General features: G+C 43.0%; 1 protein-coding gene across 1 annotated transcript in view; it reads left to right on the forward strand.

Annotated features, from left to right (window-relative positions):
- The first annotated feature begins 2025 nt into the window (after window positions 1-2025).
- The window catches only part of LOC148025951 (uncharacterized), a 50330-nt gene continuing 38329 nt past the window's right edge, over window positions 2026-14026 (forward strand). Inside the window, exons 1-3 of the mRNA XM_087693197.1 lie at window positions 2026-2614; window positions 3277-3542; window positions 3958-4079. Coding sequence (XP_087549323.1) covers window positions 2156-2614; window positions 3277-3542; window positions 3958-4079 — 847 coding nt within the window. The 5' untranslated portion in view covers window positions 2026-2155. The remainder of the gene's footprint in view (window positions 2615-3276; window positions 3543-3957; window positions 4080-14026) is intronic.

A 14026-nucleotide genomic window follows, 5' to 3' on the forward strand; every position in this document is an offset into this window, starting at 1 on the left:
ATCTATCTATCTATTCGTTGCACATGCACATGAATGGAGTGAGGGGAATTTAATCCAATATGCATAAGAGATTTGTGTACCAACCAAAGAGTCAACTCACAAACAACATGGCCAACCCTCCCTCCTCCACCCACCTCCCTAATAACCATCTCTCCACTCCCTCTACTTCTATGTGTTTCTTGATCCATGCTTGTACTTTTGATAGAGAGATTACATAGGAATTGCTGGATATGAGGGAGAGTGGACAAAGCAATGAACCCTCCACCTCAATATGAAATGACCACCTATCCCCTCTATTTGTCACCATTACTCTCCATCTCCTCCTTATTGTGAGTTTGCCTACCTTGCCTACCTCACTAAGAACACACACCTATCCCTTTCTATCAAAGGTAATCTCTCTCCATCCATCCCCTCTACGCTCATCTAGCTTGCTTACCCACCTCTATCTTAGTGTACCCCAACATCTATCCTTGCTTGCCACTCCCAATCCTTGCCTATCCTCTCTATCTCCTTGTCTACTCCTTCCTTTCTTACCCTCTCCTTTATCCTTACCTCACAAAATCAATACTTGGCCTATATTTATTTACTCTTTTATTTTGGGTAGGTTTTGCCCTTCGGGGCTTCATAGAAACCTTGATTGCTTTGATTGGTTCCCAAGTAAATTGCCTAAGCAATATGATGGTTAGCATTATTTGAGTGTTGCAGATAGTAATTAGTCTCTATTTTATGAGTGACCAAGTAATTAGTGGTTAGCATTACTCAAATGTTACGGGTAGTGGTTACTCTTTATTTTATCAATAGCTAAGTGATTGCCACATTGCTTATGCAATTTACTTGAGAAGTTGCTCTAAAGGGGAACTAGCCAAAAGCAATCTGGGTTTCTTATGAAGAGCCCAAGGATAAAAGCCTCCCCAAAATAAATAAGTAAATAAATGTAATCCAATAATTAATTTTGTAACACCTTATCTATCTCTTCTATCTATACCTAGCCCTATCTATACGCAACACACCCCCTTCATCCTCACCTACCCTCATCCTTGATCCTCGACAATCCCCCTCTATCCTACCTAACCTTATATCCACACTTATGCCCTCCAACCATGGCTATGCCCTTTATTCCCAACAACATGCTCATACACACCCTTGCCCTACCCCTTCACCCACCTCTATATCTCTATCTCTCCAACACACTTACATGATCTATCCTTGCTTCTCCCTCCACCTTTCTAACACCATCTTCATCACTCTACCCTTGCTTACTTCTCTTTATGCTTGCCATCCCTTGATCCTTGCCTACTTTCCTCTATCTCCACCTTTGTATCCTTTTAGTAGCCAAACATGTAAGTGAAATGCTATTTGGGTAGATCAGGGTGAGGGTTAGTGAGTGCCACTGAATGTTGAGCTTCATTATGAAGATGAGATTTGCAAGTTTTGTTAGCATCCTTATGTGTGCCATTGTAGGTGGCAAATTTCAAAAATAAAATTCGCATGTTTTGAGGGCACATGTAGGTGTGCCATCTTCATTGTCAAGATGAGATTTGTAAGTTTTAAGGGCATCAACGTGCACCATTGTCTTGATAGTGGTTGAAGCATTCACCCTCAGAATACACTGCATTGATTACAATGGAAAGGCACAAAACACCACCAACCTAGAAATTAGAAAAAGACAAAAAAAACCGTCACTCTAAATATGCAATGGGTTGCGTATATTCAATGGGTTGCATTGAGAGTGGAGGTGATTTAAGAGGGGCTTCACACATGGCTCAATTTATTTGTTTGCAATGAATCCGTAACGCAGTCTCGATTTCCAAACAATACCTAGTAGAGTAATTGTTTGCAATAACTTGGCATAGTTGGACATGCCAATGAAAATTTTGGTAGCATTTAATATAGAAGGTGTAATTATGCTTCTCTTTTCAAGCCGAGTAAGCCATTTGCCATTTGGAATATGTTTGGATTTGAAATAGCTGATGATGTTTTATATATATATTAAAGTGGGTCGGGAGTCCCCTGGGGTGGCGAAAGTGTGTTGATTGGTCAATGTAGCTGGCACTGTTTCAAGGGAAGAAGGAGAAAAGCAACACCCTGTGTTCACGCGCCGGGATGGCAGAAATAGTCACCGATGGGCGGACGGACGAGGAGGAGCTAGACGCATATGGCCAATTCTGCTGCCGGCGCCACCGCCTCCTCCTCCTCCTCCTCCTCCCGATCGCCTTTCCATTCCCTCCGTCAGCTCTTCTCCTTCTCCGACTTGCAGGAGGCCTCCATGGCCTCGTCGTCGTCGTCGTCGTCGTCCTCCTCCTCCTCCCCGTCACCGTCTTCACCCCCGTCCCCTGCACCGGCGCCGGTCCCAGCCCTGTCGCGCCCCGTCAGCCCCCGCGGCATCGCACAGGTTAAGTTCGGCTCCTCAGCGTCCCGGTTCCTCCTCGACTCCCTCCAGCTTGTCCCCACTATCAAGCCCTCGCCGCCCCCTGGCCACATCGTCGTGCGCATCACCGCCCGTCCCATCAACCCTAGCGACCTCAACACCATCCGCAACAGTCGGTTCTCCCGCCTCGCATCACAGGACCATAAGATCATCATTGGAGATGAAGGATGCGGGATTGTCGAAGAAGTAAGGGCCCTTCTGATTCTTTCTTGAAGGGAAGGCTGGGAAATTGTGGATTGAATCGATAAAATTATCCCCCCGCGTATGGCTATTGTTGGCTTGTATTACAAAGATTCAGATCGATAAGATCGTGCCCCGGTTCGGTCTCCTGTCAATCATGCATGATGGATTAGCATTCGTAATATTCACATACGTGCACTGTGCTCAAACTTTGTCGCAGATTATGTTTATTCTGAATCTCATGACCAATTTTGATATTATTTGCATGGGCTTTGAGGAGACTGGGTTTGCTCCCACAAACGCTTCATAGTATTGTGCATCTCCACGACATAAGGATGTCACTTTAGATTTGTGCAGCTTGATTTAGCTGTTTGGTAACCTGCCTTTTTCCAACCATCTAAATCCAAGAATAAACGGGCCTTTGTGACCATGTGACATAAGTCTTCCTTGTGTTCGCTACACATTCATGTGGACGAATGCCTTTGACATCTCACACCAGCTAATGTTCGACGTACTTTATCAAAGTTACCTGTGTATCATGGACTGTGTTGTGGCTGCAAGAGTTTTCAAAACATTCTGATCGTAGTCAAGAATTGTACTAGATGATTCAAAAATTTGTGCGACCATCTGACGAGTAAAGCTAATTGTAGAGATTGATCGTTGTGCAGGTGGGAGAAGGAGTAAGTAGGTTCGTAAAAGGACAAAGGGTTATTCCACTCGGAATGTTGACCTACTTCAAAGATGGACAGGGCACATGGCAAGATTACATCGTGGTTGATGAAGTAAATGCATTCCCTATACCACCACTTGTCAGTGATGAAGTGGCAGCTCAATTTATTGTCAATCCTTGGGCTGCCTTGGGGCTTTTGGAGAGGCTTTCCATTCCTAAAGGCGAGTACCTTTTGCAGACAGCTGCTGCATCTTCTATGGGCAGGTGAGGCCTTTTCCCCATTTTTGCAAACCTCCCTTTGCTGGTGATGGCTGAACTGTCCACCTACACAGCCACTACAAATTAGGTGCTGAGTAGGTAAGACATCACAATTGTTTGGGTACATGGAGTCAATGTAAGTTCGATGTGCCTACTGAATCTGGTGAGAGTTCTTCATTGCATCAAGTAATGATCTAGAGGTCCACAAGCTTACTACACCTTTGGAGATCATTTCCATTTTATGTGCACCATGTGAGATAAAGATATTGACATGTTTATTTCTAGCAACTGCATCCTTGACTTTGGACTAAAAGATGAAGACATTGTTCTTGATAAAATTTCAAGTATGATGGGTGTTTTTATGTCTTGAGTCTATATGCATTTTGAGTTAAGAGAGATGGTATCTTATTTCTTGTTGTAGACTGTTGATACAGCTAGCAAAGCATTTTGGTCTCAAAACAATCAATGTTGTAAGAAGAGAAGAATGCAGGAAAGAGTTGAAGGCTCTTGGTGGCGATGAAGTTATTAACTCACAAACAGAAGGTTTGCTACTTCAACTGCTCTTGTATTTCCTTCCCCTCATCATCCCCCCTCCCCCCCAACTCCAAAGGAGAGAGAGAGAGAGAGAGAGAGAGAGAGAGGTGCATTTACATGTCCAAAAAGCCAAAAAGGCCTATGAGACCAAGAAATGAGTACATTTGACCATGTCATCTCAACTAGAGAACAACAATGAAAATGAAAACGACTAACTATGACTACTGCAAGTGTGACTTGTAGAATCCCACCCTAATCAATATAATTACTGAGAGAGAGAGAGAGAGAGAGAGAGAGAGAGAGAGAGAGAGAGAGAGAGAGAGAGAGAGAGAGAGAGAGAGAGAGAGAGAGAGAGAGTTATATTAATGTCTACAAAAGGGAAAATCGGCCTATGAGACCAAAATGTTACATATGAAAATCATGAAAATTTCCCAAGTCTCAAAGTAGGTGTTATCTAATGTTATGACTAACTAAATGGATAATAAACAATACATATTTGATGAATACAAAATAATGTCAAAACTAGATACAATGTGGAATTGCTCTTGGGGTACTCTCATCCCAAGATATCTCTCACGACATAAAAAGGCTGAAGCGACGAGGCATAGTTTCCCGACGACAATGTTATATCCTCTATATCTATGGTGGATGATGCCTCTTGTGGGGGCATGAACCAGCTGGGCATGGATGACAGGCTTTGTATCTCTTGGTGGCTATCTAGTGTGACTCCCTAGGGTGGGGCCACTAGTTGGTTCAATGGGGGCTCTGTGGTAGAGGAAGGGGTCGCTCATCTTAGAACTTTGTGAGTGTACGCTGGTGTGTCTCCATTTGTCTGCTTCTAAGTCCTTAAGAGGTGCTCCCTATGTCGGTGTAGCTCCAGTAAGAAGAGTCAAAGACATCTTTGATTTGGGAAATCCATCACCTTGGATAATGGCTCGAATTCCTCTCTAAATTGGCAATGGAAGCATCTTTTATTTTGCAACATACTAGGCATTTGTATATGTAGTGCTTCTCTGGCCTTTGACTTGAGTTGAGAAGGATGGCAAATCCTATTCTTGGGGGGGAGGGGGGACTTGCACTATATTTACCTGTCTCGATTTGTAGTTGGTGTGAGGATGTATGGAGCTGTCCGATGGCGCATCATAAACCATGAGACAAGTGTGCATCCGTGTACCTCGGACAAATAAACAAAGCCATCAGGAGATACGCACAAAAGATGTTTCTGGTAGAAAGCCATATTTGTCCCTAGATCCTTAGTAGGTGTCACCCATGTCTTGGGTGTGTGTAGTTGAATAAGTTCCATCCCGATGATGTGATTCAGCTCTTCTTGGCTGAACTCCAAGTGAGGGTAATCCAAGCTGTACTATAGGGGTGGGAGGTGATCTACGTGTAATCCATGTAGCCATAACCATGCCTTTGGAGTCTGTCTATCTGTCCAAGCATAACAACATTGAGTGCCTCTGGAGTCTGTGTATCTGTCCAAGCATAACAACACTTAGTAGTGCGAGTGAGTATTTTTGTCTCTATAAGCACTTAGTATCCCCTTGTAATGCTAGCTATCTAGAAGACTCTATTGCGAGCTAGGAGTATCTTTGTCTTTGCAAGCTCCAAAGCCTATGCAGGAAAGTCATGGTTTGGAAAAGGGTTGATATGGGTATAGTGCCCCTTCTAGGCCAGATCCCTCCCCTCCAAGCCTATCAATGTAATTTGATATCTCATCAATATAAAGCCCGACCAAAGTAGGTGGGGGCATCCCTGTTTCACTTCAATGGTAATGGTGATCTCCTCTAATAGCCCTCTTGGTGCTTGTACACATCCTGTGATAGACTCATATAGTGCTAGTACCTCCCATCTCATCTCAGTTGGGACCTTTAGCTCCTATAGTCCCTCCATGAGCTTGGCTCAAGGTATTGTGTCAAAGGCCTTGTGGAAATCCACAAAGTGGCAATATACATGCTTCCCTTGTGCCCTACTCTACTCTCCTCGATGATGGCTTGGAGTGTGAGGATATGATCAAGTGTGGAGTATCCTCTCTTGAATCTTGCCTATCCAACTGCCTGACGTTGGTGCTTCTCTGCCCATTTGCTTAGCTCATGCTCTAGTACAGATCCATAAAGCTTGGGTAGCACATTGCCAACCATGACCGCTTGGTAGTTTGTAGGAACCATGGGGTCTTCAACTTTTAGGATTGGTACTATAGTATTAGTTGACCAACTAGTTGGGAAGCCTTTACATAGGGCCTTGTTAATTAGGTGGGCTTGAAGGGGCGCGAGTATATCTCTGGCATGTGATAGGTGCCTTGCTACTAGTCCATCATGGTCCTAGGCCTGGTTGTTTTGGAGTTTGTTGATGGCGTCGTGTACCCTCTTTGTAATGAAGAAGGTGAATGATGTGGGTCTTTCTATTGATGGTTGAGGCAGAGGGGGCTATTCGGATACATGATTTAGTGAGGTGGTATATGTATGCCACATATCTAGAGAAGTAATGGGTGTATGGGCTGGGGCTCCTGGAATGCCTTTGACTTGCTCCTTTGAGGTGTAGACTAAGACTCATCTAAGTTTGTTTGAGTACTCTTCAGGAAGAAATCTGCGAGTTGTCTTTGTATAGGTCCTCAACAAAAATTGGTGGACTACCTTTGAAGATGGCCTCTCTTAGTCCTCGTGTCTCTAGGAGAAAAAGACAATGGAAGTGACTCTTAACAATGTCTAGCCCAGATCCATCCTGGAACAAACAATGGAAGTGCCCCCCAGATCTCATTATAGTTGGGCATTAGTAGATGTGATGCTCTTTATCTTTGATTGTTGTTGGTGGATTTAGCATATACACTCCTTTTGGGAGTATGGATGTATATTCACTAGTCTCAATATTTATGGCCGGTGTAAGGAGGTGTGGATCTAACCAATAACACATCTAATTCCATGTGACAAGTTAGTATCCATGTGTCTTGAGTGTATAATAAAGCCATCCTCTGTGGTGTGGAGAAAATGGTCTCAGTAGAAAGCCATTTTGTCTCCATCTTATCTCTTGGTGTCATCCATGTCATCTTGGTCTCCAAGTGAATAAGATCTTGTTTATGACCTTGCCAATCTCTAAGTGACTTAGAATGTGAGACAACGCATCAAGGGAGTATTAAAAGGGGAGTAGCTTACCCATTCTAAGACCTGTTGAGCTAAAAATGCATTAGCTTGACTTAAGTCTTAAACAACCCCAAAACACGCTTAATTAATGAACAAACCTTATTATATTAAAAAGAAACGCGATCCTAGAGAGTAACTATGTTCCACATGTCAAACCCTAATTTGGGTGTCCCAAACTTTCTATAAATAGGCATGCAGTCTACCACTCTCCCTCAATCTCGGTTTTGCATGTTTTAGGAGTTGTATCTTTGCTGCCTATGTTCCGTTCTTGGAGGACGTTGTGGTCAAATCTTCCCCTTTTTGTATGCTATCATTTGGTGCTTGGTTTCAATCTCCGTCTCCTCTTTTCGGCTGTTGCCATCACCTTGGAGTTGTCACTTGGTCCTTTGGAGCTATGTTTATTGGTCTTACCACCTATTGGAGATGTTGCCTGGTCATCTGGCATTTGCGATGTTTTCTCTCTTTTGCTCGTCGCCTAGCTCTTGGTTGCTATGTTTGCACTCATTTTCTATCATCCAGTTTTTCTTTCCTCAAGTACCTGCGTTTTTAGTCTCTCTCTCTCCTCATTACATGTTTGTATAAGATTCAGCCTCTTAGGTTGTGTTTGCTGGTGTTCGATACATAGAGGTCGCCTTGTTGCATTTTCGGAATCCGTTTCATAGTATGACACACTTTGTTGAGCTAAAAATGCATGAGCTTGACTTAAATAGTCCTGAAACATGCTCAATTATTGAAGCATACCTTACTTTCTAAAAATAGGCATGCAACCCACCACTCTCCCTTAATCTTATTTTTGTAGATTTTAGGTCTTTCAGCTTGCTGCCCACACCTTGGACGCGGAGGACATCACAGTCCAAGTTGGCCATTGCTGTCTACAATAGTTTGATGCCTATTTCTAGCCTACTACACATTGTTCAAAGTTGATTTCAGCTTGTTGACTGCTGTTGCTGGTCTCTTCATCTGCATTTTTAGTCTCTCTCTCTCCTCACTTGCGTTTTAGTCTTTCTCTCTCTTGCATCGCCATCTGCATCAGATCTAGCCTTCCTTGGCTGCGTTTGCTGGTGTTTCATATCCGGAGGCTCCCGCGTTGCATTTTGGGATTTGTTCGGAGTATGACGCACTCTTCAGCTCATTATTCCTACCCTAATCCTTGAGATACAAGAGTTTGTAGTATAGTATTCACTCTTTGCATAGTGTGTTTGTTGCATGAACATTGTATATTCAGCAGTTATTCATTTCATTATTATCTGTGTTCATTGTCTGTGAGTTATCCTAATCCTAACTATGTTCTGTGTGTTATCAGGTTGTGCTTTGTTGTATGATTGGTATTGTGTTTTTGTGTTTAGAGCATATTGCCACACGGTATCAGAGTTAAGTTCTTTTTGAGAAACCTTGGGCTTGATCGGAGAGCTCATCTATAGAAGCAAGAACAACAGAAGGTCTAGATGGCTTTAAATACTGACACACCATTCCATACTCCACGAAAGGTTCAGATGGCTTTGAACATCGACACCCCACTCCAGACTCCACAGCTAAGCATGTCAAGAAACAATAGAAGGTTCAGATGGCTTTGAACATTGACATACCACTGCAGACTCCACAGGCAAATGTCAAGAAACAAGCAGGAGTGGATCTCCTAGCTTGCCTTTGCTAGGTGGAGAAACCTCAAACTACCATGAAGTCCATCGACTATACGAGATTTCAGCAATTGAGTATGATCTCATGCTTATGCATAGGGCTTAGCAGCAGATTGAAGGTAAGCCCGAGTTTCCTCCTTTGGATTCAATGCACATAACTATTGACCGTGCAGGTACGACAAAATCTCCATTTCGAACTGGCCATTTGTAAGTAGAAACTCGCATGGATTATATACCACTTCCATCTTACTTTTTTCCTCCAGTGCTAGGCATGCACAATCTCGTTTCTAATTCTATGCTATCTAATTATTCTATTCCTCATGGTTCAGAAGATCCTCTTGAAGAAGGGTTAATACATAACATCTTTTGGTTTGGAAGTAATGAGAAAGATAGATATTTCTTTGAAAACTCTAGACAAGGTTAGAAAAAGAAGCAAGTACTTGTAAGTATCCCTTCTCTTCCTTTTTCTTCAAATAATTTTGTTTCTCATGGTCATACTGGAGTAGGTACATCTTATTTTGTTGCATTTAATGGACAAAAGAAACCAATGATATTTCCCACATCTTCACCCATCACAAATCCATTTGGGCTCCCACCCATCCCTCTCTCAGAATTAGGGTTTCTAGGGGACCACTAAAACTCTCTCAGACTGCTCTCATTTTTAGGGTTTTTCATTAATTAAGTGTGTTTTGGGGCTGTTTAAGAATGCTAATCAGTTGTAAAGTGTGTGTTTTAGCTCAACATCCCCTCTCAGGCCCAAAATTAGGCTAAAAGAACAGGCCAACCATTTTGATGTTTTACTTACCCCAAGGCGTCCCACCCCAAAGCAGCCAGGGCATCGAACAAAGGGTGCACGTCGGCTATCGAGTAGCCTACCAAGACTACAATGACAATGGTTATCTTACCAAGGGAGTCCAAGTAGTCATCCTAGAGAGGATAGGGCATCGGACAAAGGGTGAACGGCGGCTGTTAAGTGGCCTACCAAGCTCTACAAAGACGGATGGAACCACATTGAACTTTAAAAAAAAAAGTGAGAGTTAAATTTAATGGGAGGTGGTTGATTGAGTAACAGTGACCCAGAAGGTGGGAGTAGGGAGGGTACACCCAAGACATCACAAAACAGTACAAGCTTGCCCATCCACTCAAGGGTGTCGATGATGAGGAAAAAAAAAAGGTGATGAGTTATCCATGGGATGAAGGAGTATGGTGGTGTAGTGACAATAGCCACCGGTGGAAACAACTTAGGATCCACTCAAGTGGTGCTTTGCACAATGAGAAAATATGCTACATGCTGAAGAATGCTCATGTAGCAAGTGCCACTTGGATAGTGTTCCTCTTGGGGAAATTGTTCACTTGCCCAAGCGCCCTAGTACAAAGATGATGAAATCATGCAATGCAAAGAGGAAAGGTATAATAGGGGGGGAGAATCTGACACCAAAGACAAAGTGTCGAAGCCTGTAGAATACCAAGAAGGGTAGGAATCCCCTCTCAACTTGGATGTAGATGCCAAAGGAGGAAGAGGAGCCTAATGTTAGTCTTTGTGTGGTGTTGAGAACCATGATGAATGGAAGAAGAAGAAGATGAAAAGGATGAAGTACCCTGCTAGAAGAGCAAGGTAGAAGTCATTGCCATGATAGCATCAAGAGAGATGCTGCACGACCATCTTGGGAGGGGAAGCCTCCATGTTGGAAGAAGAGCAAACACTCCTAGGATGATGAAACTATGAAAGGAATGGTGCGCATCCTGTTGAGATGACAAGCTTAACACATGCGGACATTGATGATGGACCGCCTGGTTAGATGGGTCCACATGTCTACACTTAGCACGTCGGTGGTCATTATGACTCTCACATGGCCATTGACTCATTACTTATTATATTTAGGTTGTTACACCTATTTACAGCTCGCATAGTTATAGCGCCAGTCGACTAGTGTAGTCGGTTATGCATTGTTTGACGTAGTAGGTCACTTTCCCTTTTGTTGTATCTTATCTATACTTTGTGCACATTTGTAAAATGTGTGGAAGAAGAAGAAGAAACAAGCAAGAAAACGTTTTGGCCTCCATCTCTCTTTTTGTCTCTTGAGTGAGCTTCTCCTTGTGCATTCTGTGTGTGTTCGGCGCAGCATCTTGAGTAAGTTCCCCCACCACGCGATTCTTGACATGGTATCAGAGCCGCGCCACTGAGAGAGGCTGACTTCGAAGGCTGAAGTGAAGGAGAAGAAGCAAGGTTTGAGCAAGCAAGCAACGGGTAAGAAGCTCTCCCATTCTTCCACTCTCTCTCTTGGATAGTGCCTATGGAGGCACCGGAAGCAGGGCAGAGCAAAAATCTCAGATTGCAGTGAGATTTGGTGTGCGCGAAGAGCGCTGTATATTCTGCAAATTAGTCCTTTAGGGCTGCTCCGCAGTTATTTTGGGCATCTCAGGCTGTTTCAGGCCCCGTTTTAGAGCCGCAAGGTTGCGGACAGTAGTTTCAGGGTACATTGTGACTTCGGCTGTATTGACCGAAAGTGGGTGCGCAGGTTACAGATTTCAGATCTGTAAGTTCAAAGGTGTTTACCAATGAATAAACACAAGGTTTATCAGCAAACTGGTTGCAGATTGCATGTATTATTGAGCAGACAGTGGAAAAGGTTGCCTGGTGTATTGCTGTGCACTACAGGTCGAGAGTTGTAGAAGATTTGCTTGCTGTTTGGTATTAGTTTTGTGATAATGACAGAGAATAGTGGAAACCCCATTATTGAGAAGCTCAACAAGAACAACTACCATTCATGGAAGTTTCGTGTCACGAACTTTCTTATTGGAAAAGGCCTCTACGAGTTTGTTTCAGGTGAAGAAAAGGAGCCGGAGGTGAGTGATCCTCCAACTGCAGATGAGACAAAGGCACGGAAGGAATGGAATGCAAAAGACAAAAAGGTTATGCATTGGCTGTGTGTAGTGATTGACAATAATATGCTGGAATATATTAGAAATGCAGAGAATTCATATGCAGCTTGGACCATACTTGAAAGTATGTTTTCCGTAAATATAAAGCACGAAAGATTTAACTCAAGCAAGAGTTGAATACATTGAAAAAAGGGAAGATGTCTATCAATGAGTATGCACTGAAGGTAAGGAGCATTGCAGATGCCTTGGCAGCGATTGATGCAATGCCCGATGATGATGATTTGGTGTCGTCTACCTTGGGTAGACTTAACAATGAAAAGGCTTGGAAGTCTTTTGTAGCTTCCGTATATATCAGAAAGCCATTTTCAGATTTCGATGAGTTGGTCTCCCTTATGATCACTGAAGAGATCAACATGCAGAGTGAGACATCTGAAAAAAGTGGTGAACAGGTCCAAGCTTTCTACTCCAGTTCAGAAAGGGGACGTGGCAGGTTCTCTTCAAGAGGCCGTGGTACAGGACGTGGTAGTGACAACTAGCAAAATAGATTGAATCAGCAATTTGGCGATATGCAGGTTTCAGGAGGTCGTGGTAACTTTAGAGGCAAGGAGAGCTTTAGAGAAAGAGGTGGATGGCAGAACAGAGGTTCTAACAACTCTGGTATCATGTGTCACTACTGTGGCAAAATAGGTCATATTGCAGCCCAATGTTATGCTAAGAAAGATGATATTCGCAGTGGTAAGTTGCAGCAAGGAAACTATGTATCGTCTTCACGACAGAATGAAGACAAAAATGAATGTCTGTTTGTTATGCAGCATATGTTGAATGCTGTTACAGGAAAGGGAACACATGATGATGTTTGGTATGTTAATTCAGGTGCATCCAATCATATGACCAGCCATGGAGAATGGTTTGGAGAGATGCAGGTTATGTGCAGACGGGTGATGATTCATGCCACTCAATTTTACACATTGGAAAAGTTCCCTTGTCCTTGCATGATGGTAAGACAAAGAGTTTTTCAGATGTATTACATGTGTCATCTATTACAAAGAACTTGGTGTCAGTCGGTTAGATGGTTGAGCAAGGGCTGCAAGTCAGATTTAATGCAAAGGGCTGCTTTGTAGAAGACTTCAATGACAAGTGCAGGTTAGTTGCAAAGGGAAGTAGAGTTGGACGTATGTTTACTCTGGATGTTGGAATTCCTACCATGAAAGGTGCTATGTATGCTAAAGGAAAAGGTGTTGTTGCAGATATTGAAATTTGGCACAAACGCATTGGACATGCAAATTTACAAAGGCTGAAATTAATGCAGTCCAAAGGGTTGGTTACAAGTTTGCCTACATTTAGAGTTGCAGAATTTCATAAGGTATACGAAGCATGTCAGTTTAGTAAGCAGGCAAGACAACCCTTTTTACATGACAGAGATGTAAGCATAAATATCCTTGATGTTGTGCATACAGACATTTGGGTGCCTACACAAAAGAGATCTCTTGGAGGCAGTTCATACTTTGTCACATTCATTGATGATTGTTCTAGAAAGCTGTGGGTATATTTTATGAAGGAAAAGGGTGAAGCGTTTGAGCAATTTAGAACTTTCAAGGCTGCAGTTGAAAGAAAAACAGGCTTGAAAGTAAAGTGCTTGAGGTCAGATGGAGGGGGAGAGTACCTCTCGAATGAGTTCAGTGATTTTCTGAGGTCTCATGGGATAAAGAGACAGTTCACATGCAGGTATACTCCACAGCAAAATGGGGTTGCAGAAAGAAAAAACAGGCATATTGCAGAAGCTGCATGCGCCTTGATGGCTGAAAAGAATATGCCTAAGCATTTTTGGTCTGAGGCTGTTCATACTGCTGTTTATATTATGAACAGAACTCCCACAACTGCAGTTTATGGGATGACTCTTGAAGAATGCTTTACTGGCAAAAAGCCTGATATATCGCACTTGAAGGTATTTGGCTACGTTGTATTCATGTGCCAAATGAGCTACGGAAGAAGCTTGATTCAAAGGCAGAAAAATGTGGCTTTATTGGATACTCTTTAGAGTAGAAAGGGTATCGCTGTTATAACCCTGTCACATGTAAGTTCAGAGTGAGCAGGGATGTCATCTTTGATGAAATGAGCAGTTGATATGCATCTAGTGGTGATGCATTAGATGATGATGATGATCATGACACTTATGTGCAGGCTGAAAAGCAAGAATCACGGACTCTTAGTGGACCAGAGACATCATCTGGTAGTCCTTGGACTGGGAGACTAAGGAGTAGCTCTACATCTTTAGGTGCATCTAGTAGCACTACAGGTA

This window comes from Lygodium microphyllum, chromosome 14 (assembly GCF_053477565.2).
Source record: "Lygodium microphyllum isolate KBCC chromosome 14, Lygodium_microphyllum_v1.1.10, whole genome shotgun sequence".
NCBI lineage: Eukaryota > Viridiplantae > Streptophyta > Polypodiopsida > Schizaeales > Lygodiaceae > Lygodium > Lygodium microphyllum.